The 27,525-nt window shown below is 46.0% G+C and overlaps 1 protein-coding gene across 1 annotated transcript; it reads right to left on the bottom strand.

The window, feature by feature from the left end:
- Positions 1–27,278, bottom strand: PXDC1 (PX domain containing 1). Its single transcript, XM_050891441.1, has 5 exons — positions 26,999–27,278; positions 13,733–13,824; positions 13,331–13,448; positions 9,278–9,389; positions 1–1,638 (listed from the first exon to the last, which is right to left on the bottom strand). The coding sequence occupies exons 1-5, from the start codon at positions 27,252–27,254 to the stop codon at positions 1,521–1,523; spliced, it is 696 nt and encodes a 231-aa protein (XP_050747398.1). The 5' UTR covers positions 27,255–27,278; the 3' UTR covers positions 1–1,520.
- Positions 27,279–27,525: the final 247 nt, after the last annotated feature.

Genomic DNA, 27,525 nt, shown 5'->3' on the forward strand with positions numbered 1-27,525 from the left:
GTGAGTTATGTTTTATTTCATTAAAATATATTTTTAAAACATACTGTGTAAAAGAATTAGGATTCTCAATAATTTATTATTTACATTAGCAAATTCTGTTTGACTGTTATTCTATAGATAGAAAGGAAAAGTCTGTAGAAGGGAGTTGTATCAACTTCTTCAGGCCCAAGCAAGCCCCTTTACCAAGAAACAAATCCAAAATGCATTCCTTCCCATTTCAATCCCTTCTAATTCATGTTTGCAAACAGATCGCAAAAAGCTCAATGAAAGGTCACGTTGGCAAGTGTTGAGCACTCACAGTGAGAGCCGGGATTTCGGAGCGCTCCACAAGAGAGAGACCCCGAGGAGATTTTAACATTGCACTACTCAGTAGTCAAGAGGCTGCAGGGTCCAATCCCGCTCTTGCTCCCACTGTCCTACCTCCACTGAAATCCATGGCATTACATGACGAGGCCTGCACCCGGCCCCGCAGGCAGATCTCGGAAAGCTAGACAGGCTCCTTGAGCCAGGCTGGCAGCGGAGAGAGTGTTTTTCCTACCACTGTAGACACACTGTAGCTTATCATTCTTTTTCAGTCCAAACACAACATAAATCTCACTGTCTTCCTCCCCATCCTCTGGAGAGAAATATGCATAGGGAATTATCTCTCTGATGTAAACAACTGTAAGCACCATTCACGTTTGCTGGTCCACATGAAAAAAAATCATATCCAAGTGCCTGCCACAGCCTTGACCCTTCTTAGCAGGGCAGCTCAGCTTTCCCATCAGCTTTCCAGATCTCTGAAATCATATGGGTATCCAAACATCATGCACAGTCCATTGCAATGCCAGCTGCTGTCTGCTTTACTATTCCAGGAAAGAGTAGTCACCTCTTCAGTGATTATATAAAAACCGATGATTAAAAGAAATAAAGCGGTCAGCTCATGTGTTCTGTTTCCTGGAGGCACTCAATGGTATTTCTGACATCTCGTGTAAGGCACCAGTCATCCGGTAGCTGAGCAAAAAGTGACCCGCAAGACCTCCATTAAGCAACCACAGAGGGAACTGACAAAATTCAGCTGGTTTGCTTGCCTTCTCACTTACACAGCATAAAAAGTGTGGTCATGCCATCCGGGGAAGTTTCTGGTGGTATCCTAAAAGAGGAAGCCTCAACTTGCACTGCAAGCCAAGGAGCATGGGCGACAGTGTACTACAGCACAAGTTTCCGATGGCTGCGTCAGAGTGGCAATTCCCACAGACATAGTAGAGATTTCCTTGAGCCCCATGAGGCCTCTGCTGCCTTGCTTTCACAGAAAACGAGTTTGTTGTCAACAGCGAAGCAGTTACCTCCTTACAAGATGTCTCCACGACACATGGCGGAGGGCCAGACTACAAAACCAGCTTTGTGGCGTACTTGCTGCAACTTCTCTGCTGTTGGTCTTGCCCGCACAGCCTTATTCACAGAGATGCAATGCCGGAGATAGCAGAGCCTATGGACAAAGAGGTCGGCTGGATGCTGGCTGACTGCATCACTGAGCAGCCTCAGTCCAGAATATCAGTCTCAAACGGGACCAGGTGGTAGTACGTCAAATTGGTGACATAAGCTGTTGGATCATCACTGTCTTCTAGCTCTGAGGTAAAGTCACTAACACTTTCGAACCTAAGGAGAAACAAATAAAAAAAAAACACCAAAAGGCATTAAGTCATTAATGTTCATTTAGAAAATCAAACTCAAAGGAATTGGAAGAAAAGTACTGAGGCAGAGGGAGAAGGCTAGGATATCTGAAGACTGACCCCTGGAAATTTTGAGAAAAGACATTTGTGAGGGGACTACTTGGAAAAAGGGCTGCAGGCAAGAATGCTTCTGCTGGTATTGCAAGTTAAAGTTCTGAGTAAACGTAATATGTGGACTTGCTTCACACCAGAGCAGTGTTGCAGTAGAAGTATTTCTAATGCTGTTTTGCCGCTTCAGCTTTGTGAAGCTCAGTCTGCAAGACAAAGATCTAGAGTCCCCATTCTTTTCCCAAAGCTTCAGTATCTCACTCCCTCTCTTGGCAGCCTGAAATTCGAATTCATACTAGAAGTTGTCAAGGAAGATCTATGCAGATCAACTATGAATCATGAAGCTACAGTTTCTCAGACATCTGCTTACGTATCATTATGCTAGCATAACCTACTGGAGACACCAGCAATGGCATCTACTGTCACTTTCATAAACCAAGATTCAACACTTCCTAGAGAGAGTTGAGAAGTAAATGGAAACCATTGCTCTCCATGTCCTTACATAAACAGAAAGCCTGTTTCTTTATAACCTATGGAAATGAATGGGCTGAAGATTTTGCTTTCGGTAAAACAGGATGGCTATTCCCTTTCAAAACTGTGCTAAAACACAGCTGTGCAGCATACTAGGAGAGCAATTTCTCAACTCTTTAGATAGCAGTCTTCAGTAAAAGGAACTTTTATGACTCCTCTCTAGTATGACACTGACGCTTCACAGCACTTGTTATTATAATACCTGAACTTCATATCTCATGACACCTTGTTACCACATTGCATTTAAGATGACCTGGATCAAAAATATTAATTTGTTTTCAGGCCCTGGGGCTCCCCTCCTACTAATGAATGAATGATTTCCTGGGACATAGTCTTTCTTGTCAGGCAATTCTGGATACCTCTGCAATGAGATTTTTATGAGTCTAGAAGAGCTTTCACTGTGGTACAGGAAAATCTTCACAGAAAGTACTCAGAGCTGATCCCATCCACACCTCTTCCTCCCCACACCCATGTGTATATGAATGAACCATAGGCCAATGAGAACCATGGTGCATGCAAGCAAATCATCTTGTTACCCCTGACTTTCAAAGCTACTAGGGAGGAAGGAAGGAAGCAGCAAGTGAGCTCTGCAAGAGTAAATCATGAGCTGAGGTCCACATCCTTCCATCTTGTTCTCATAGCATGTGGCAGCAACACAAAATGCCTCAGTTCCCACACAAAAGTGGAAAGGAAACTGCCTTTGTTTCCTGTCTGAACTTGGACTCTCACCCTTTCACTTCACAGGTACCTTCTCTGGGTTTGGCTTTTGTATGAGGCCAAATGTCTAACACAAACAGGAAAAAATGACTACAGTGTCCTTCCTCCAGAGCCTTGCTGTCCTCCCCATGGCATGAGATTTAGGTTTTGACAAGCAGAGAATATCCAAATATAAAGAGGTTCCCAAATTTAGTTTCACTTGTTTTGGTATTTTCCTTCCCACTTCCTAACTCCTGTGTTATAACCTGAACTTTTGCAAGGATTACCCACTGTCTCACACCTACTCTAAACTAGAAAGCATCAACTTGTTAAAACCTACGCTTTCCTCAGTTACACACGTTCCCGTTCCAAGGAGGCTCGAATTTCTGCAGTAAGAAAACATTTTACTTCTTCCCAGATTAAAGCAGTTAAAGGCAGTCACTGAAGGCCAAGGATTAAATCTCATCTCAGTTCAAGGAAGGGACTTGAAGAATTCTCAAGTTTCTTTTTCTCACACTCTCTCTTTAATATTTTGAAAGAACTTGCATTCATTCTGATAGAGTGAGGAAAAAATGAAATAGAAACTGAAAAATTGCATAAGATGGAAAAAGAAATCCTAACCTAGCTCTGACTATAGGACATGTCTCTAACACCTTTTTAGGCTGGCACACTTCAGCTCTCTGAATAGCAGATAAACAGATGAAGCTTTAAAATAGTTTGGTTTAAAACTGCATCTCACCTACACATGAACTAGTTAGACTCCTTTAGTTAAGTGAGGCAACTGCAGACATCCCTCTAACCTCACCCTAGAGAGCCCTAAGAGTCAGGTATTTCAGAGGATCTGAAGAAGAGTGGTAGGGTAAACAAACAGATAAATCTCCCACTCTTATCTTTCCCCAAAACTTTCTTTAGAAGCATCACGGGTTATTGGATACTCTGGTGATATGGTGTCCTGGTTTTGGCTGGGGTAGAGTTAATTTTCTTCCCAGTAGCTGGTACAGTGCTGTGTTTTGGATTTGTGCTGAAAACAGTGTTGATAATATAGGGATGTTTTGGTTATTGCTGAGCAGTGCTTACACAGAGTCAAGGACTTTTCTGCTTCTCACACCACCCCACCAGTGAGTAGGCTGGGGGTGCACAAGAAGTTGGGAGGGGACACAGCTGGGACAGCTGACCCCAGCTGACCAAAGGGATATTCCATACCATATGACGTCATGCTCAGCGTATAAAGCTGGGGGAAGCAGAATGAAGGGGGGGACGTTAGGAGTGATGGTGTTTGTCTTCCCAAGTAACCGTTACGCGTGATGGAGCCCTGCTTTCCTGGAGATGGCTGAACACCTGCCTGCCGATGGGAAGTAGTGAATGAATTCCTTGTTTGCTTTGCTTGTGTGCGCGGCTTTTGCTTTACCTGTTAAACTGTCTTTATCTCAACCCACGAGTTTTTTCACTTTCACTCTTCTGATTCTCTCCCCCATCCCACCAGGGGAGAGTGAGCGAGTGGTTGTGTGGTGCTTAGTTGCCAGCTGGGGTTAAACCACAACACATGGTCTATGCATCCTGCAATGTATGGACACAGCTCTGTCTTTTTGACACTCCTACCTGGTCCTTCTCACCTCTTTTTTAACTATGAGGACCACAATGTTTTTTGAGCAGAAACTCATGAATTTTCTCCTGCAGTGCTGTTGCTATGCTCTTTACTTACAACGAAACAGAAATGAGACATGAACTTTGAATGTTTATTACCCTCATTCCTCTACTCCCTCCAGGCTGTTTGCTTGCCTGCATGTGTGGGAACATGTGCAGAAGGGAGTTGACTTGGTATCTTGCAAACACTTCACAGATCACGTTGTGCTGTCTTATGGACTGCTAGTGATCCAGAAACAACAGATTATGAAATACCAGTGGGGCAGACAGAACAAAGAAAGCAGAAGAGGAGTCAAGAAGACTATTCAGATTCTGCTCTCCTTCTCTTGTCAACTGTATAAAACTAGATTATTATAACTGGAAGGCCCCAGAGGTTTTGTGTTCTTCAGCCTCACTGGCAGGGTACTACAAGCAGCATGTGAGGTACAAAACAGTGGCATTCACATGCTGTGGTTATGCAGAAAGCTTTCCTTGCCACCAAAAAGGAAGCATGGGCACAGAAGTCTGCAAAGCACTGCTCTAGAGTGCTCATACGAAACCAAACCCAATAAACCAGGACTGTTTACTACAGCTAGCAGCTGTACAGGACACCCAATAGTCAAAATGCTGTTGTGCTGTTACCAACAGGTCTTTGTCCCAAAACAAACTCTGCAAACTACTATGGACATGCAGATTCCTAAATGCCCAAATTGCTACCCTTGCTATTTTTTCCCCCAAAGTACCTTGACAGACACACTGTCCTTCACAAAGGCCTACTTCTTGTGCTGTAAGACAACCTTCTTTATCATTTTAACCTCTGTTAATGCATTAGAGTTGTGGCTCACATTTGCCAGGAAGAAGAGGGAAACAAGGTACATAGAAGCTAATGGCTTGGACAGGTGTACTCTGAGTAAAAAGCTGTCTGGCCAGGCCCAAAGAGTGGTAGTGAATGGAGTTAAATCCAGTTGGCGGCTGGTCACAAGTGGTGTTCCGCAGGGCTCAGTATTGGGGCCAGTTCTGTTTAATATCTTCATCAACGATCTGGACGAGGAGATCGAGTGCACCCTCAGTAAGTTTGCAGACGACACCAAGTTGGGTGGGAATGTTGATCTGCTTGAGGGTAGGAAGGCTCTCAGAGGGATCTGGACAGGCTGGATCGATGGGCCAAGGCCATTTGTATGAGATTCAACAAGGTCAAGTGCTGGGTCCCGCGCTTGGGGCACAACAACCCCATGCAACGCTACAGGCTCGGGGAAGAGTGGCTGGAAAGGTGCCTGGTGGAAAAGGACCTGGGGGTGTTGGTCGACAGCCAGCTGAATATGAGCCAGCAGTGTGCCCAGGTGGCCAAGGCGGCCAATAGCATCCTGGCTTGCATCAGAACTAGTGTGGCCAGCAGGACTAGGGAAGTGATTGTCCTCCTGTACTCGGCACTGGTGAGGCTGCACCTCGAATACTGTGTTCAGTTTTGGGCCCCTCACTACAAGAAAGACATTGAGGTGCTGGAGCGTGTCCAAACAAGAGCAACGAAGCTGGTAAAGAAGGGTCTAGAGCACAAGTCTTACGAGGAGCGGCTGAGGGAACTGGGGTCATTTAGCCTGGAGAAAAGGAGGCTCAGGGGAGACCTTATCACTCTCTACAACTACCTGAAAGGAGGTTGTAGCGAGGGGGGTGTCGGTCTCTTTTCCCAGGTAACAAGTGATAGGACGAGAGGAAACGGCCTCAAGTTGCACCAGGGGAGGTTTAGATTGGATATTAGGAAAAATTTCTTCACCGAAAGGATTGCCAAGCATTGGAACAGGCTGCCCAGGGAAGTGGTTGAGTCACCATCCCTGGAGGTATTTAAAAGACGTGTAGATATGGTGCTTAGGGACATGGTTTAGTGGTGGACTTGGCAGTGTTAGGTTTACTCGATGTTAGGTTGGACTTGATGATCTTTAGGGTCTTGTCCAACCTAAATGATTCTATGATGCGTCTCGTTAACTTGCAGGAATAAGGCCACTGTAAACATGGTGTGAGACAACAGCCCAGCTCCTCTCATCACCTTACGTACAAGCAGTACTTGAATAGATCTCCTCCCATCTAAGATTAAAAAGCACAGGAGAAGCATTTTCTTTTCCTGTCAAGAGCAGAATTTCATTTTCCTGGAAAAATTCTGTATCTAATTTCACCATTTCTGTGCTGCTTTTGCATCGCCACCCATGGAAGCCTCTCCCATGGACTACAAGATGCTTGTGACAATTGTAGCACCATCCTGAAAATGCACATCTAGTACTGGAGTGAATTTGCCAAACAGGCAGCATGTCCAATGCCACAGCCTCTGCTGCTGGCCTCAGAAGTGCAGCAGCACTGGCAGAATTGCAGTCCTGACAGGGGAAGGCACGTCTGTAACAAAACCAAAGCATAAGTTCGAATGCATTTATTTACCACCTTTCCTTTCAAAAGGACTGCAGACTACTCCAAGAACCACGCATAAAAGGACTATTTATGCCACATGGATGCTGAGCACACTGGGTTCATCACATTTTGCAACAGTATGGTGTACTGCCAACTAAAATTAGAGAGAAAATGAAGGAAGCAGAAAGCAACTACTTCAGAACAACAGAGTAAGCAACTCCAACTTGCAAAAACGCTATAGTTTCTTTTGCAACAAGTATGAGACTTTTCAGCTGATGGATCACTGGGTAGGTAGCACTGCAGGCTACAACATCTAACCAGTGCAGCGGGACCTCAGAGAATGAATGCTACCTGCTGAAGCTCCAAGTGCTTCTTTCAAAAAAATACAGGTTTGCTTTGCAAAATGTCTGATTCAAGTACATCAGCAGCCAAAACCCAGAAGTCATACAGAGTTTAATGTTGCCGAAAGGAAGTTCCCACCTGAGGATATACAAGTCCACAAGGAATTAACTCTGATTTCAGAATAGAAAACACCAATCCCGTAAACCCAATTTTACAGAGACCAAAAAGGAACTGCAGAGGATTTTGAAAGGTTTTAAAGCTTCCTTTCTGGGATACTAACCTACATTTAAAGCAACAGTACAGAAAACTTCTGCTTTTAAAAAAAGTTCAATTTTTACAAATCAGCTGTGCTACACAAGTGCCATTATCTCCTACCTATTACCTCTTGGCTATAAAATACAGCTACAGAATGGGCAAATTTAGGGCACCATGTAAAATAGACATTTGAAATTTATTAAGTTCTTGACTCTTGATTTAACTTCCTTCAGGGAAGTTAAAATACAAATGCACAAAGCCAGGCTGTTAGCCTAGATTTATTTCTTCCACCACAGTTTCTGGGAAACCATGCCTACTGTACAGTTTTTATCATATTAGTATTTTCTGGCCTTGATAGTCTCTGACTTCAGTGGGATGACAGTTAGATGATGGCAGTTTCTGATCCCAGACCAGTAAGTGTTGCTTGGGCTGCAGCACATTTTTAAAATCGAACCTAGACTTAAATTTTTTTTTAATCAAAATTTTTTAAAATAATCAAAATAAGGCAGAAATAGTCTTGCTTTGGTAATTTGCTCCTATTATTTGTCACTCTCAGTACTAAAGAGTGATCCGCTATGAACTATGACAACTTTAATTTCCAGACATTAGCCTTACAGAATTACCTCCAGTGTGTCACTTCAGCCTCATTACTACAAGCTTATAAGCTTAAATGCTGTTAGCAAGGTCAAGGTTCAAAACACTAACTGAAAGTTAATAGAAAGATTTCAAGAAATTACACTGGAGCCAGAGATACACTCCAGCCCCTGACAAAATCTCGTCAAGCTCTAAACCTTTCCAAGACTGGCAATGACCACATTTCAAATGTGGCAAGACAGAGCGCTGCATTCAAAGATAAAGCCTCCATAAGGCTTTTAGTATTCTGTTTCCATCATTTTGACTGCTCTAATGAAAAAGCAGGCCAATGTTTCTCATTAAAAATATTTAAATGCCTCACTACCTGAAGCTCATTGAAATATCAATCACCTGCCATGACAGAAATCTGTAGGAGCAGATTTCCATCAATACCATCTGTCAATACAGTCACTGACTTAAGACCTACATGAAAGCCCTCCTGGTTACAGGTCTCTGACCCCAGAATACCTACATGCATTTGCAGGCAGAATTTACAAGTAAGACTAGTATAACTTCCCTCTCCCCTAATGAAATACACATGCTTCACCAAGTCCCAGCATGCCACAGCACCTGAGCAGCGGCTGAGCTCCCTTCGATCACGTTCAGGGGTGTGTTCTCCTCCTCCGAGGATGGTGTTTTACTTCCCAAATAAAGCATACCCTTCGCAGTGGGATATTCCATTTGTAAGGATGTTTGCGTTTCCAAATTTGGGCTCAAACCAGCTCTCATCACAGTCATGAGAGGAAGAAAAAACTCTTCTGTTCTCACCTGGCAGGACCCCTATGACAACCACAGCTTTTTTTCATACACAGAGGACTCAGCTCCTTCAGGTCAATCATTCTCACCGGCAGCCATTTTATCCATTTTAATGGAAAGAGCTGTGAAGCATTAGCAATCAGCCCCCGTAATCTTTAACCAGTCAGAATGACAGCTGTACCAGCCTTGCTCCTAGACAGAGGATAACATTTTGCTGCTGGGGGGGGGTGGGAAAGCTACAGTTTATCCGAAGCTGACAGCATTAGTCATGCACAAACCCCACTTACAAGTGTTCTGCTGAATCTACATCCAGGTGCTTCTCTTTTCCATTGGGTATACTGTGGTCAATGACTATCGTTTCAGTGTTGGCTAAACAAAATCCATTTGATCGCATGATTTCTGTCGGGAGAAGAAAGAAAATAAGATGAAAATACAAAAAAAAGCTGGAAAACAACTGCATATCATATGTAATTGACATGGTTATGAACTGAGATGTGTGCGTGACATTGAAAATCTGCACATGAAAGCAGGAATGAAGAGTTGGTTTCATAGCTTCTTATATCTGCAGACTGCCAGTGCTTAAGCAATTTTATTCACGTAATCAATTCATGACACAGAGCATTTGAAGCAAGGCCCAGTTTCAGCCCTGTTATTGCCAGTGGCAAAATTCCCATCATCCTTAGCAGAATGCCAGCCCATCCATATATTGCAACCTACTACTAGCAAAACATAATTGTATTTTTCCTAGACAGTCCCAGGCTCAAGCCAGTTAAGCAAAAATCAAAAAGACAGGAAAAAGAAAAAAGTGACCTTCCAAGTTAATTCAACCACCATCTTTAAGTCATGTAAAGGAATACCATCTTCTACACCACGTTCAACTCTGCTTATTTGTTTCTCACTGTGTAAGAAGCCTCCAATCCAGAATAGCTAAAATTTACACCTAATTCCACTGACTTACTACCATGGGGAGAGTTTATAATTAAAGAATAGCATTTGATGTGAATGAGAAGTTAATTCACATCTGTGCTACATGGAAAGGCAAACTAGGCAAGTTACAAGGATTTCTTTTGGTCATACAATCTTAGATGAAGCTAAGGCCACCACAAAATGAACATACATCTCTATATAAATCAGCACTGACTTAAGTGGGTGACTCATGATCTGCCTCAAGGTATGAGGACCCTGTGTTACAGCCTTGCATTATCAGCACAAACAAAAGGAAATTAGTCTGTGGCAGAAAATGCGGTAGGTACAAAACATACATACACGGAATCCTCAAACAAACAAATTTCAACTATACATACAGTTCAAGTAATGAGCAGGAGACGAGACAGGAGAAAGAAGGGAGGTAATTTTTTAAAGCGTACATTTACACGTTCCTACATTAAGGTAAAGCCAGAACTCACTTCCATATTTTTCTTGAGAAAGTCATCTTTGACTTTCAGTCTGTATTTTACTGCAGCTCACTTTAGCAGAATATGTTTGGGGGTGGCAAAAACACTGAATCCCAGCAGAATCATACTTCACTTGTGACTCATCCTGAACCAACATCGTACTGCAGAATAAGATTTACACCATAAATTCAAATTCAACTTTCATCTAAGAGGGCAGCCCTTTCTCTCTTCCCCATTACCTACCACTCTGAACAGGACCATGTGGGGGACAGTTTGTTTTGTCAGAGAATACAAAACATTTTTGCCTGCTTTTCTAAGTCTGCAAGCCATGTAGAAAGCTGCACTATGACTAACATAAATGCCACAGTGTTTTCCTAGTGTCCTTGACATGACCTAAGAGTTACAACATTTCATTGCTGTGTGAAGTGCTTTAGACATTGAAATTTACTGCCATCTACTGACAACGCTGCCAGACACTGAAACCATTTCCAGTGTGCAACATTCATACGAGGCAAATATCAATGATCATCAAATTTCCACCTATGTTCTTAAATTCTTTGCAGCAATCACTTAAATGATAAAACTAATTACCACAAGATGCTTTTGGATAGCTGCACAAGTAGGAGAATCTTCCTCCAATTAATTAGGTATGACTCATCTCTACCAAAATTAATTTAGAATTAAAACAAAACATGTTATTATTCAGCTAACGTGGTTTCCACAGCTCCTCTACATACAGGCTGGAAGGAGGGTTCCCTTTGCTGCTAGCCTTTGTCCATCAGCCAGGCACCCTCGCTCTGAATTTAGGTTCATCTTGACCATCTTCTCTCTGTTGTATCCACCATGTGACATATTCAGACATGCACACACAGAGTACGTGTGCCCTAAGGGGGTACACACCCTCACAAAAATTATATGAAACCCTTCCAAACAGCAAAAAGCCCCAAGCCAGAGCAATGCTGCAGTTCCTAACCAATGCAATTCCAAATACATTTATTCTTGATATTTGCCTGTTTGCAGAAAGAACAAGGTATCACTGACAGCAGCCACCCTTTGAAACATTTTTACAGCATATAGTTTGGGGATCCTTCATCTCATAATGGGCAGCTGCTAGGACCCACTGTACAGCTCCGATCTCACAGAGTAGCAACATATTTCAGAAAAAAAACAGTGAATATGCTCTCAAGGGTCAGTGTTGAGAACACGTCCTGGCGTTCAGGAGCAAAGCGAGTAACCACGTTCAGTCTTTGGAAGATGAACAATGTCAGGAACATACACATGAGGAATTTTACCTGAGGTTTCCACATCGACTCAAGACATCATCCAAACCTCCCTTGCCATAGATGGGGCATGAGACACACATGTTGGCTCCCGCCTCTTGCTCCCAGGAAGCCAGACCTGCGTCACCCCACTTTGCAGTAGGGCCCTGGGGGCTCTTCTTTATAATCCCTGTGCTGCACTGCAGCCTGGGCTTGGGGGGCCCTACAAGAAGGCACCAGCCCATATGGGTTGGCAAGACCATGCTTCTCACTGAGGCTCTGTATTACACAGTACACTTCTAAAGATTTATTGGTGGGCTCGTAAACCATTCACCATTTAATTAAAAGAGTATTTATTTAACAGAGGACTAGTTCGCTTAGAACCAGAGCTCAGGGTCAATTACAAAAAATCTACCTTGTGTATAAGATCGATCCTTAAGACACATTGCTTACACCTTTAGCATGTTGACTCGCTGGCTGGCCATTAACCAATATACTCTTAGTACCTCAGAAAACCGATACCAGTTTCATGCTAAACACTTTATGCACCTTGGAGGTCTATGTAGTATTTCACTTTTATTTGACTCTTATTTCAGTCTCTGAAATAAACTCTTCTGGCAACACAAAAACAGCAGTTGCCATTAGGCTCACATGGAACATTTCAGTATAGAAATACAAAACCAGGCACTCCAAAAGTCCACAAACCTTTTAACAACAGTCAGTAGCAGATGCAGAGGGGAAAGGCTGAAAGAATAGGCAAGGATAGAGTAATACTGCTCTCCATTTTACCCACTAGCAATCTGTGGTTTAGAAACTTCCTATGTCTCCACCTGTGACAGATCTCAATGTACTTTTCCTCCACTTGCTTGTTTAATTCCTTTTTGAAGTCATTTATGCTTTCAGTTCCACCATATCCTATGACAATGACTTCCGCTCTTTAACTGTGCTCCGTATGGAAACAAAACCATATTATAACCTTTCTTTTGTTTGTTTAAAGCCTGTTGTCTGTCAACGTTATTGGATAACCTATAGTTCTTGTTTCATGAGAAGTACAGGGTAATTGACCTCCTTCTATTCACAGCTTTGTAGACTTCCATCATATCCCCACTCTGTCATCTCTTCTCAAAGTTGAAGTGTCCTTCTTTATTTAACCTTTTTCTTAGAGAAGCTGTTCAACGCTTTGAATCCTTGTCCTTTATTTGTATGCTTTTAAATTCTATCATATCCATTCTGAGATGGAGACACCATAATTGCGCACACTGTATTCAAGATGGGGCAGTGCTCCTTTCTTCTGTTCTCCCCTCCTTTCCTAATAGTATCTAATACTCTCACTGCTGGTTTTGCTCACCGCTTGGCACTGAGCTTACATTTTCACAGAACTGTATTAATAGCCTCAAAATCGCCTTCCTAAGTGGTAACAGCACTATCATATGTGACGATAGTGAGGACTGCATTTTCCTCACATCCACTTCTTTGCATTTATTAGCCTTCAATTTCACCTGCCACTTTACTGCCTGAATGCATGTTGCATATTATGTCAAGGCTAATTATATGTTCTATATTATAAAGCAGACTATGGAGAACTATCTTTTGAATTGCTGGTGGAGAAAGAATAAGGGGAACAGAAAATAAAGTAACTTTCATTTTGTAGTTCTTGTGTCAAATGTAGGAAGCTAACAACTCTTACCTGATATTTTAACTGGACTTTGAAAGCTTGGCTGAATCTTATGGACATTGTCATTTTTTAGAACTTGGTCCAAAGGAGATCTCTCAAAGAACGTGAGGACGACTTCAGATCTTGAATACTTAAAAAGAGAAAAAGAAACAGACATTCTTTTTTACCAGTAGTTTGTTTTGTCCCTCTTCTCCCTTTCCACCCTTTTGTAGTACGACAGAAAGACTTATTACAAGCAACAGCCTGGAGACGTCATTACATGGTTCTGGCACGCAGCACATCTCCAAGATACTCAATAAATTGCTGCTTCTTTTAGAGTTTGGCAAAGCCCATCACTTTCTAATCTGCATGAGAGTGCGTGTCACCATCAAGGAGGAGTCAAGCTGGGCTAAATGTGGAACTTGGCTTACTCACCTTCCAGGGCATGTTTATAATAGTCTTCAGAAGCTTTTCCACTTCATTAAGTCTGGCTTCTATATCATGGGCTTCTTTTATTGTGATGAGCCCTAGAAACAAAGTAAACAGATCATGAGCATAGACAAAAGCACACTTTCATGTGCACACACACTTCAGCAGCCAGAAGCAGCCGCTCAAGAAGATGTGGAACGACCTCAGATATCATGCCTCCCAGAAATGTCTTTTAACCCACACTGATGATAAAGCATGTACCCCAAACTGAGGTGGGTGTAGTTACAAGCAGAGTTGCAAGCCTGACACAAATTCAGCTGTTTATGATCATATTTAGGAGTTGCAAGACGAGCAGAAGTAGAACCACCTACTCCCTCACCCACAGTTTCACTACACAGCATTCCCAGCAGTGATAATCAGCCTGTTTTCTGCTTCCAAGAACCATGATTCATCCTTTTTTCTGTCAATAAAAAGCAAAAGAAAACCAAGAAAACCAAAAAACACAACCCACAGATACAAGGAAAAGACTAAACACAAGCTAAACAAAAGGCTTTGAGGGCAGTCTTGTATTTCTCTGACTGTAAGCCCCAGTGAGCAGCCCAAGGAAGATTTCTCAGTATCATGTTCTTCAAGTGCAAAACAACCTTTCGGGATTTTTTTTTTTTTAAATCACTGAATTATCACAGTGCTGCAGAAGGGATTAAAATGGAAATTTTGCTGTCTGGTGTCCAGAATGATGCATTACAATGCTTCTAATTTTGAATTGCTCAATATGGGGATCTTCAACTGTAATACCATATTTCGTATGTATAATCTGCAGGACACCTGTAACTTCCCTCTCCTCTAGCAGACTCAGGAAATATAGCACAGGTTATATGCACATACAGGGAACATGAGGAGAAGTAAACCCAAAAATCTTGCAACCCTCTAGCAGCCCTTTTATTTCTGATCTTTGCAACCTACTTTTTCTAACCCAAGCGTTGTTTTACCTCTACATTTGGGCAGCTTTTCCAAGAACAGAATACACACATGAAAATGAAATACCTAAGAGACTATTAAATTTAACAAGCTTCAATGGTAAAAAAAAATACAAAAAGCTGGAGGAGAAAAAGACCCAATAGACCCAAACCATCTAAATAAAAATCAAAACTAAAAATCTGCAAAGCAGTCTGTGAGAAACCACTTCAATATACTAAAATTGTAAGTGCTAAACTCTAAGTGCATCTCCATCTCCCTATTCAAAAGGCAAACGTACAGAAAGATCCGTCAAACATGCACAGAGTGGGGACAACATCCAGAAAATGTTTCAGTCTGCGTCAGTCCTTGTTGTTTGTTACCGACGAGATATGATCCCATACAAACTTCCCAGACAAAAGTGTGACTTTGAAGCTGTCAGCTCTCCTCCAATTACAGCTCTACATAAACCAGAGATTGTCTCCGGAGCAACCAGGTTTACTTGATGGTTGTCCCACAGAAGTAGCCTGGTTGCATAAGCCTTTCTATTGCTCGACAGTCCCTCATTTTGCCTGTTCTCGGCATCACTACCATCTCACCCAGGTACAGCTTGCTCCCTCTTCTGACAGCGGAGCAGAGCATACCAGCAGGCATATAAGGAAGGCAGCCGTGTATCCTGCTTTGACCGGTGTACGCTACAGTCGGGTAGCTTTGCTACCCAGGGAAATTCTCTGAAAGGCTGTAAACATGAGTGAGTTAACTCATCTGCGTGGGTCCACAGACTGTGTATTAGTTGGGTGGTGCTCGACGTTACAGACCTGAATTGCAGACCAGCACCCTTCACCTTCCTAACTACTGGGTGTGAGCAGGCCTGGGTGGATCTGCTTCACCCCTCCACAAATATGTTCCCATCCCACATCTGAACGAAGTTCAAACCTTTCAACAAAAGTGTTTTCATCTTCCCTAAAAAAAAGGTGCCAACAGCCCCGTGGCTCAGACACCCACCTATGATGTTAGAAACACACTGTTGCCCTGCCGTAGCCCACATCAGAGAAAACAGAGCTAGCCACCCGGGTGCCAGCTACTGTGGGGTGCCTCCGCTTCTCCTGCTGGTCTTGCTCCAGTCTGCATAGATACTGACACAGTCAGATCACAAACTGCCCGACTGCAGCTCCCACCTTGCAGGCAAACACCTCATCGCTGACCCACCTGGGATTCGGCATTCAACTGCTCTCTCTCAAATCTGCCCTCGACCTCACACCCTTTCCCAAATAAGCATTTACTGTTGAAACTAGTATTTTACCAGGAAGAGGCATACTTCCAAACAAATGAAGATATTCAGACCAGGGGCAAAAAGAAAGAAAAAAAAAAAGAAAAAAACCACCTCACCAACAACACTGAGCATTCATCCTGTGAGGAAAATCAGCCAAGCAGTTAGGATTTTCTCTCATTAGTAATCAGGGAAAGCATCTGCAGCTCCACACAGCCTTTTTGTGCTTCTGCAAGAGAAGTCAGACAAGGCCGTCAGCCTGTCGCACTGTCACAGATCACCCAGTGGGAGGTTTTACAGCTTCTTGCATTCACCAGGAATTTCCAGCCCTGGTGTATTCCTCCTTCCAGCTCTTGGAAAGGCACCAGCCACGCAAACCCACACTCCAACTTGGGAACTGGCACAGACAACTTGTAACACCTGACACGACAAAAACTGTTTCTTACTGAAGCTTTTAGTAATATCAAAACCAAAATGCAGACAGCGTAGGAAGGAGAGTAAGTGATACATCTGCCTGGACAGCTTCCTAAATATGTGCTTAATGATTACAGATGCACAGTTTTGGGGTGTAAAGCTGCTGACCTTACATGAATTCCCCATACAGGGAATTCAGTTTGGCTAGGATAAAGCCTTGCTTTTCATACATCTACAGTCCAAATACACAGAAACCACTTGACTAGCTATATATATATATTGAACCCTGTAATTTCTTCTGCAATAGCCACAAAGTTTGTAAGGCCCTCATTTATCCTAATTCTACGAGTCTCTGTTTTTAAGAGTTAACAGATGCCCTTGTGGTTTTTAGTTAGTCGTAGCCTATGATCCCACAACCCGAGGGATTGCTCAGAACCCAACAGCCATGCTAACTGGAGCAAGGCACTGCCTGCCCAAGCAGCCGGGAGGAGCGGACACCCCGTTCCCTCCTTTCGCTCCCTTTCAGCACTCCCTAAGTGGCTGCTCCCATCAACCACAGCACGTACGTGCATGAAGAACACTGTGGTTTCACGAGGTGAAGTCTCTGGTGGCAACACTGGTTTAAGGTGCTCTCACCCTCCCCTGCAACTCATTTCCTCTCCCACACCACAACACAGGGCTGCCTCCTGCTTTGCCAGCACCATTAGGTGAGCAGCTGGGAATACCTCGAACTGCTCTTGTCAAGGGCTTCACTTCAGGAAACCCCAGCCTTTGCAGAAGAAGCAAGAGACTGCCCCATTCAAGCTCCTTTCTCACCCCGGCACTATACTGAGCTTGAGCATGAATCAGGACTTGTGTAAAGAAGGGTCACAGAACTGCATCCAAGCTTTCCATCTCTATTCTTCACTTTGTGAGGTTTCTCCCCTGCCGCCTTCTTTCTCCTGTTTGGAAGCTTTGATGAGGCAGAGAGAAAGGAAAAAAAAAAGCCAGAGACTGGTGTAGGACCTCCAGACGCTGGAAACGCCTGAACAAACAGACACACGCACATGCCAGCTGACTCTGCAGGCAGAGCCCAGCACCTCTGCCATTCATTAATCCTGACACAAACGCACCACAAGCTGGATGCATCTGGAGTGCGTGGGACTCACTGGCCATGTATGCAGCATGCGTACAGCAGCTACAACATGTCCTGAGGCTGTTGTCTGTCTGCCCACGGACCATAAATACGTGCCTATCTTTCCACCTGGGGCTTTTAGACCCCAAGAACCCTTATTCAGACAGGTTGCTATAAAATAAAAATAAGACACCAGTAAAGCAACCAGGAGCCTGGAACCAGTTGCGCTTTCTTCCACTTGTTCAGTCACGCAACAGAGCTGAGCTTAGAGCTGGGAAATCTCTTAGTGAGGTCATGGTGAAAGGCTGTTCTCATGCCTTTTTCTCTGCCCTGGCCCCTATCTGACTGCTAATGAAAAACATGCGCAAACTCCTCCCAGGAAAACTTTGCTCTCTGTCTTGTTACCCATACTGTGCTTGGACAGTACGGAAATTACCATTTCAAGTGATTGAAATGCTATAAACACCTATGTTTATAGGGCTTGAGGTAAACTGGAGCCCCACTGGCTCCTTTTTTACCACAAACACTGTTGCCAAATACCACAAACCTCTAAGATTTCTTCACCCTGCATGCAAGGGAGCCCACACGCTGGGTGACAGGAGGGATGATACAGGCACACCGACCTAACCCCGGGTGGCACTCACCTGTACCTGGGATATTTGCTTTTAGCAGCGTTCTGCTGTGCACACAACCCCTGTAGTCAGCAACCTCAGTCAATCCCTTTGACATCTTCTCTGCCCCTTTCCAGACCAAGAGCGCCAGGCAGAGTCCTTAAGACTGGGTGAAAAGGATTTGCCCGCAGTTTGAGACCAAGCATACATAGCAACTTTACGCATAGCAACACGTCTCTGGAAAAACACGACACAAACAGCACCGGAGGCCTGCAGCATCCTTCCTGCTCTGGGACCCTGGTGCCGGAGCAGCTGCAGGAGGCTGCGGGAGCAGGCCAGCAGCTGCATACCTGGCACGCTGGCTCACGGCGTGGGAGAGGGGCCCAGAGCTGCAAACTAGCAGGAAACGAGCTCAGCAGAGGAGGAGAACGAACTGGGAGCCAGTTCCTGATGTCAACACGCAAGCCTTGGTAGGCCTGTCCTATTACTGCCATGTGAGCCACCAAATCTGCAACTAATGACATTTTGACAACCCCAGATAACGCGCTGCATGCTTCTACCAAACAACGTGGGACAGGAATTGCAGCATGTGCTCCATGGCTCACAATGAAATCACAATGCAGTCCTGACAGTCAGTGTCCATGATGAGCACGTTGTCTCAACAATCCTCTAGTGCCTTCCAAGGAAGAATAAGTTCATGCCTAAGTCAAGTATGTCTCATATGCCATCTCTCAATGATGACACACAGAAGTCTGTTTTTCTGGAGATGTGTTGCTATGTACAAGTTGCCATGTATATGATCTCAAGCTGTGGGCAAACCCTATTTCTCCAGTCTGAAGCACTCCACTTCTGGCTTGTGGTCAGGAGAGGAACAAAGAACATCCAAGAGATCTCCTACTTTCTCAAAATCAGTTCAATATGTATAGGAAGCCAAGCAAGAGCAGAAGCCAAGGTGTACTTTCTGAAGATGCGTGCAAGATGGAATGGCAATATTCCTAAATGCTGTGTATTTTAGTATGTACATGAAGATTAAAATATTGCATTGAGCCCTCCTCACCTAATCCTCTCTCCATCTACTCTGGGAAGACTGCAGAGTAGATATCAAAGTGAAAAAAGCAGTAGCAAATAAATCCAGGGAGAAATCTTACTGTGTTCTGCTAACCTACACTGCAAGAAAGATTTAAGGCCTATAGATTCAGATCTTGAGCCCATCCTTCTCTCTTTGCACAAGCCCAAGAGCAGCAGTTAGGGATTTCACATCTTTAGGGAAGACACAGAAGTTGTCTCGCACGGGAGACTGCTACTCTGCTGCTCTCCTGACCAGACTGTATGGCTTCAACAGGAGATACACCCCTTTTCCCCAGTTACAGTATTCATTAACACTGCAGTGCTCAATCTTTTTTATCCTGTACCCTCATTCCTCCTTTCCCTCAGATATGTTCTAACCCATGTGCACACACACACAATTCAGGAGGTAGGAGGAGCAATAGCAGGAAGGTCCCAGCCATGAGAGGAGGTATACAAAAATCACAAAATTATGTCCAATGGAAGAGTTCAATCTGGTTCATACAAAGAAGGGTCATGTCCAAAGTCAGATCAGGCTGCTGCGGACCATGTCCAGTCGTCTTCTGAATATCCCCACGGACAGATATTCCACAGAATCATGCAGGAACTGAAGCTACTCAGCTGGGACATATATCAGGGCTGAAAGGTGGCAACTCAGCCTAATGTTTTCTGCTGTTTTGCTCCTTTGCACCGCTTCCCATTTCCTCCCTCTGCTGAACTGGGCTCTTCTCAATACCACTTCAGCTGGCATCTTTCCCTGCTTCATGGCCACGATGCCTCTCTCCTCCCAGCAGCTGCCCTGGTAGCATCCCTCCTCCCTGCAGACACGTTCCCTCAACCTTGCTGCCTGGGAACTATGGCACTCGCTACGTCAGACTGGACTCTGAAGAGGCCAAAACAGTTCCCACTTACAGCTGCCTCCTCTCTGACAGAGAAGAATAGGATAAAAGGTTGTTAGAAGGACAAAGGAATACTCAGTGGTATGTAAAGGCAGGAAAATAAAAAAAACCAGCAGATGGGAAAGCTTGTTTCACACAACTTTTCTTCACTAACTCTGCAGAAATAACACCACAGGAATCCCTTAAGTCCAAAGACTTGATAAGATCCAGAGAAAGGCAGATAATGACAGGCAATCAGGGATATCAGATCTCCAATTACTAGAGACCAGGACCATCACTTTTCTGTTCTCTGTCGGTTATTTATGCTGTCTTCTGCAGCATCTGGTTCTCATCACGAGGGACAGGATCCCAGAGCTAGCTACGGCAGCTCCGGCAACTTCTTTTTGATGCCTCTTGCCTAATTCTACAACATCCCTCTCTTGAGGCAGATGCACTTGCCCCTTCCCCTCGTGGGGAAATTCATCCATCTCATATGACAAGAGTCACTACAGTCTCTAAAGCCTTTACAAAGGGTTTACTATTTATGCGATATCACCGACAAGATCCATCTTAGTGGCATTACTCAGGGAGCAGCTAAAAGCATACGATGGAGTTGAAAAGAGGGGTGCAGGGAGGTGGATTTTTGAAATTTGTTACATGTTGTGCTGCCCTTCTTAAACTTGATGTTGAGCAGCAAAATAGGGACAGGTTTTTTTAAGAGGTATGAGTACACAAAGCGCATGTAAGTCACTCCATACTTTTAGAAGTCCCACTAGGTAGCAACAAGCATATTGAAGATACTGAGAGAAATCTGTTGGATGTAGAAAGATAGAGAGCTTTCAAAACCCTGCCCGCACTGCACACACCTAGCTCTAACACAGGCCATTTCTTCTTTTGCAGTTCTTATGCAGCAGATGTAAAAATACGGACGGAGCAAAGTCCTACCCAAACAACTGTCCGACTGAAATCCCCCAGAGCAGAGGTTGCAACCGTGACCACCTGAGGACCCTGGCACACTCGAATACCCATGCAAAGCAAGGAGGCAAGTTAAAAGCTGAGAAGTCCAGACCCTCCAGCTGATGGGTTTTCCACCCATGTATTATTAGTTACGGGATCTCCCAGGATCTCTGGAGGGGAGACGGCACCTCCTGGTGACAGAACTCAGCAGACAGGCTTTCCCCACAGAGCTCCCTGTCTTGATGCCTGATGAGCCACAAGAAAGAAAAAGATGTCAAAGCAGCACGAGATAAAAGCAAACAAAGCGGTCAAAGCCTGATGAAAAATGCAAGCTCCTACAACCATTTTTAGTGCTGATTTCTTATCAGGTGAGAACTGTCATGAAAAAACAACCTAATTTCCATTCCTTTCCACCAAAATCCTCCCAGACACATTGCCTCAGTCCACCACAAAAAGGCAACTTGTGCCTAGCTTTGTAACAACACAGCCAGCTTCATTTATCTCCATCATTACTGATGAACCATGAAATTCAGCTAATAAGAAACAAACCCAGCAGCCCCAAACTTAATTTTGGTTATACGGCGCTGCTAGAGCCTGATAACCAAGAGCTGCATCCTTTGTATGCCAGACAGAAGCCCTGAGCAAGCTCCACTAATGAACTGTTGACAGTGTCAACAATGAAAAGAGCACAATGGATGCAGTGTATTTATCTATATTGTCACAGCAGTGAAACAGCTGCTGTCTGTGGAAACCACTATGCTGCTTCTGCAGAGCTCCCTCTCCTCATAAATCACACTCCCAGATGGTCTTGTAAACAACAACAACACTATAATGCAGCATATAGAAAACTGCAAGTTATGAATGCGACATTTGCAAGCAAACACAATGTTCCTGGGCCAGCTCTTCAGGAACTGCCTTCTGCTTTGTGCAAGTCCTTCTAACGGCAGCCCTGGAGGAGCTTCCCATGTGCTTCCTGGTGCACAGCCACTCGGACACAGAAAACAGCCGATCATCTGCTTCCCGGATGAGGCAACCGTGCTGGAGGGCAGGCACAAGCCTCAGAGCTAGAGCTCAGCGTTAGTTGTCTGGGAGGGACTGCTCAGGGTCTGCTGCAGGTGAAGAGTGACCACCTCTATGCTGTGTGGGAAGCTACAGACGCAAAGTTTCTACAGGAAATCTCCACCAGCTTCTACAAACGGGCAGAGGTTGAGCGCCGGCAAGGCAGAAGGGAACAGAAAAGTTCTGGAGAGCCACAGATAACCACGGATGGCAGCAAGCTGGTGAGGGAAACCTGGAGGCAAAGAAAGGGAACAGAAAGCAGCTCAGGGAAAGCGACTTGGAGAAGCAGAGAGAAAATAACAGAAAGGAGAGCAAGGGGAAAAAAGGCCATGACAGAGCAGAATGAGTCAGAGGAGGGATGGAAAGAAGGAACGGGGAGGAAAATGAGCATTTTGGGAAGAGAGAGCCCAGCTAGTAAAAAAAAAAAAAAATCTGTAAGACTGAAGAGAGTTTCTGACTTGACGGCTCAGAGTATCAGAACAGGACCAGGCACTACACGTAGGCGCAATATGAACAGCGACATTGGAAGAGCATCTGAGCCTCTGTTCTGATGACAAACGCAACAAAACAGTGGCAGAGGAGGATTGCCAGAAACCATCCTGCCACTCCAAGGGCAAAACAAATCCCAACTCTGAAAAGCTGCTAACACGCTCTTCTGGCTTCCTGGTCCAGCACTTAAGGGACTGATCCTGCCCACACTGAAGTCAGAGGCAAGTGTCTGACTGCTGACTGCACTGAAGCTGGATCAAGTTCTAGGATAAATCTTAGATGAGAACCCCTCAGAAGTAATATTTAGAGAAAATAGGAGGGAAAGAAAAGAGTACTTTTCCAGGTTTATACTTCACTTCCAGTGTCTATTGGGTCTGTTGCAACTATTTCTAAATCATCAATTTTAAGTCAGCTTCTAAGTCCATAGTGCTGCCTTTCTCATGCAGACTGATTTAAATACAAAAGTTGTTTATTTTGCATATAGAAACAGACGGTTTAGTAACATTAGGCTGTGTTCTAGTTCTGCTAAGAGTGAACTAGCCTGTGTTTTTCTGTGATCCTCTTTTGTGCATTTGCCTAGAGCAAGGGATGGGCACATTTCAGACACAAATAAAATACTAGCAAGTTACTGGTAACATCACAGTTAATCATATTTAGTCACCCTGCAGGTATGCACGTATCTAACCTTGTTTACCAGCTTACGGGTAAGATGCCTTGTGTTGTTGAACGTCCTTGGCCCTTAGCATCACAGTACACTCCAGATGCAGAGAGTGCACTCTGCCACGTGTCGTTATTAGTTATCTAAGACAAGACCAGATTGTGCGAATGCCATACTCCCCCCGGGACCTCCCCTCTACTCATATCAAAGAAAGGGTAAGATGAACAGCCACTGCAGAAAACTACACCTCCCGTCCTCTCCTCTGTCATCTCAAAGCGCTCTGCAGATCTAAGAAATACGGAGAGGGAGAGCATTGTGGAAGTCAGTCCAAGGGGACGGTGGTGGAGAAAGGACAGGGCCGTTTGCAGTTGCTGAGCAAGAAGAGGAGCAAACTCCTGCTCAGTATTAGCTCTTTGCTGAAACCAGCAATAATGGTAACAACCAACTCTTTCTATTATTGCTGACATTTAAAAAAAATATATCTTCTTTTAAAAGAACATCAAATAGCTCAAGCTTTCACTCCTCAACCATATCCCTTAAACGTAAGGTACTGCAGCTTGACTGAGCTGTAGGATAATGCTAGTCCTTTTAATGCTTCTTAGGCAAATCTGTAGGAACTGTGGAGTCCTTCAATGCAATGCAAATTTGGTTTGCAACATTTTACCACTTCCTCCAGATAAAAGGCACAGCTAATACTCACCTTCTTTCAAAAAGCCTGCGATAAACACACACACATCTACAAACTCACATACATATGCATATACATTTCTATGTATATAAAAATACAAACATATAGGACTGAATGCTAACACACACACACAAAAGTGTGCTTTTGTCAGGTGTTTTTGTTGGGTTAAGTATATTGAGCTTCATTGTAGGCAGCAGGACATCTGCTTTTAAACCAAACATTAAGAAATCATGCTTACCCCACGAATTTTGTAAAGACCGGACATGCCCCATGCAATCTCCTCTTACATCCAAAGCTTTGCATCAGTGTCACTTAGTTAAACAAGATTTTTATGTTTCAACTTTGTGAAGTTAGACAAGGCTGTGGCCAGTCACTTTAAAATGCTGGTATGATGAAGTGTTCTCTATGCAGAGAAGCACACTCTGCAAAGTAATTTTCTCTAGAGCAGGAGCAGCGTAATTTTAAACAGAGTATTACTGAAATTGTGAAGCACGCTGTGATTGCCTAGAAAGTACTCCTGATTTTTATTCTGTCTCTGTTACAAAGTTAACCCCCACCCCCTCACCAAGCTGAACAGATCATGATCTGCTTATATTGGCTTTCGATTTTTCAAATCCTGGACTGATGCTTTGCTCATTCCTGATTCTACTGAAGTCGGTATGCCTGTTCCTGAGATAAGGGTAAGTGAAGGTTGCTGGCTCCAGGTCTTGGGAAAGAATTGAGTGTCACAGGCTGAGGACGCTTACTCTTTCCCAGCTGTTCATGCACTAATGGTGTACGTTACCTGGGACTGTCAGGTAAAGCCAGTGCAAGGGACTATAAGCCCATCTGGCTCCAGCTGCACAAACGATGCCTCAGAGAGATGTGAAAACAGTTTAATATTTTGCAAAAGCTGTGGCAGGTCTTGAGACAGGAGAAGAACCACACTCCCTTGAGAGAGGCACTGAGGAATGAGAATGGCTTTAGGATGCACAGGGGGAGGGAGCATGCTGGGAGGGGCAGGAGGCCAGGGCCAGCAAGGACCGAGTCCACCTGCAGCCAGACCCAGCACTCGCCGCAGCCCAGCTGCCAAGCTACTCTTCAGAGCCCCATAAAGCCAACAAGTACAAGGACTACTGGCGCCCTGGGAAGTGAAATTTTAGTCACAGTGATCCTGGCAGGTGCTATGCCCTGCAGGCCACAGGCAGACTCACTCCAGAGCTACCCGGCATCCTCAAAAACTGGGGCCCAGGTGCCATACACACTTAAAGGCCATATTATTTAGAATTTACTGCTGCTCAGCACTACTAAAAATCACGCTCAGAGTACTTTAGGTAGGGCACCCGCAACGGATAATAAATTTTCGCAATATTTTAGATCCCTGGTCAGCAACCTAATTGCGTGAGACACTGTATAAGCACGCTGTGCCGGGCACGCAGCAGGGCTGAGAGGTGGGGTGGGGGGGCAGAGATCTGCGGGAACAGCCAGAGGACTCCCCCATTCCCAGCCCGCACCCAAATGGGGCGAGACAGCCCCCGCAAGCATCTCCCACCCCGCACCCCGGAGCGGGCAGCAAGGGGATGGCGGGGCTGCCGCCACCCCGGCAGCCCTGCGCCCATCCCCGCCGTCTGCAGAGGGCACTCGGGGCCTGCGAGTGGCGGCGGAGCTCCCCCGGCGCCGGCGGAGCCCAGCTACCGCCTCCCGGCTGCGGGACGGGGAAAAGCCCAGCGCCGGGGGGCACCCGCCGGGGAGCGGGCTGCGGCTCCCGCGACAGAAAGAAGGTAAGGAGAGGGGAAGGTATAAGCGTTTTTAAATGAGGCACGACCTCCCCCCCCGCCCCGAGGTTAGGGATCTGGCAGGCCAACAGAAAAAGACCTGTCTCACTTTAAACACCGTCAGAAAACATCCTTGGCCAGTCAGCCCGGGAGAGACCCGCTGGCGCTGCCCCCCCTCGCAGGGAACAGAGCCCGCTGTCACACGGGCAGGGCCCAGAAATAAGTCCGGTGGATTTACACCGCTATGCAGGGTGGAGAACCAGCCCCGAGGACGTCAAAACGCAGATCCTCTGCAAGGGAGGGTCACACTAGCAAGGTGAGAGGCGACGTGAGAGCAGGGGAGAACTTCCCCATCCTCTCACAGAGGAAAACATACACAAAATATCGCCTTCTCCCCACTCCTGTTCAATCAAATCATTTATGTGGTCACTCAAACAACTGGGGAGACTGGAAGTGCTACGCACACATCCATTTTCAGATGAGCAGACGTTCCGCACCACTCTACACACTTGAAATATTTTAGAGCGAAACACATAACTATCTAAAAAATACCCCAAACATTAAACAAATTAAAACCAAACCCCAAGACAGGTACATGCCGCTTCTGCACAGAGAGGCCTGAGCGTGGGCAACATACCCCGAGTTGGGTTAATCCACTTCAGAAACGAAAAGAAAAAACACGGCTCTAACCGCTGGTGCAATTCCCCTGTTTTGCAGAAGTTATGCGAGGAATTATGCCAGCTCCCAGAGTCGCTCCGTCCACTGGCAAGCGCCACAGCCTCTTCCCCCCCCCCCGCCCCGCGGCAAACAACATACCAACATGCGGAGATTTTTCAGCTACAGCCCTTCTCCTGCCAATAACCCTCCCAGCCCTCCCTCGGGAAGCCTCGGGGAGGCCGGAGGCAGCGGGGAGGGACAGCGCGAACAGGGACCCCTCCGCTCCCCCAGCCCAGTCCAGCCCGCAGCCCCCATCGCCGCGCAGCTGGGGACGGCGGCGGGGCTGGGGTCTCCCTCCTGCGGGACCCCGGAGCCCGCGGGGCTCGCCCCCCCGGGCTGCGGGGCAGCCCTTCGCCTCCACCGTATATTTACCAAAAAAATACAACAGAAATCAACAGCCCGGGAGGAGTTTCCGACGGCAAAACGCCCCCGCAGCTTTCCTGCCCCCCCCCCCCCCCCCCCCCCGCCTCGTCCGGTCCCGCAGCCGCTCAGGCTCCTCAGCCCCCCTTCCCTCCGCCGGGGGGGACCGCCCGCCCGCCCCGCCACCGCCACCGCCACCCCCGGGGAAGCGGCAGCAGCTGCAAGCCAGCCAGCCCGCCCGCCAGCCAAGCAGCGAGGGCCGGGCCCGCGGAGGCTGCCCAAACCTTGGAGCAGGGGGGAGCGGGACAGCTCGGGCCGGTCCTCGGGGAAGGAGTCGAGGAGCCGCTTGAAGAGGCGGCCGAGGTCGGAGTAGCTGCGGTGCAGGTAGAGGATGTTGCGGTCCGACCACTCGGTGCGGATCTCGTAAAACTCCTCCTCGTCGCCCCGCCGGCTGATGATGAGCCGCCGGATCCCGTTCACCCAGCAGCCCCGCACGTACATGTTCACCAGCGAGGTGCCCTCAAACACGGCCGAGGCCATCCCGCCGCCGCCCGCGCATCCCCCGCCGCCGGCGGAGGGCGAAGCGCACCGCCCCGCGCCGCCGCGGCCAAGTTAAGAGGAGGAGGAGGAAGAGGAGGAGGAAGAGAGAAGGGGGGTGCCACCCGCCGCACGGCCCCCCCCCCCGGCCCGGCCCTGCCCTGCCCTGCCCTGCCCGCCGGGGCTGAGCCGCCTCCCGGCGCTGGAGGGAGGGCCCGCCGGCGCCTCATAGACGGCAGCCCGCAGCGACGGGCCGGCCCGGGCACCCCAGCCT

This window comes from Gymnogyps californianus, chromosome 2 (assembly GCF_018139145.2).
Source record: "Gymnogyps californianus isolate 813 chromosome 2, ASM1813914v2, whole genome shotgun sequence".
NCBI lineage: Eukaryota > Metazoa > Chordata > Aves > Accipitriformes > Cathartidae > Gymnogyps > Gymnogyps californianus.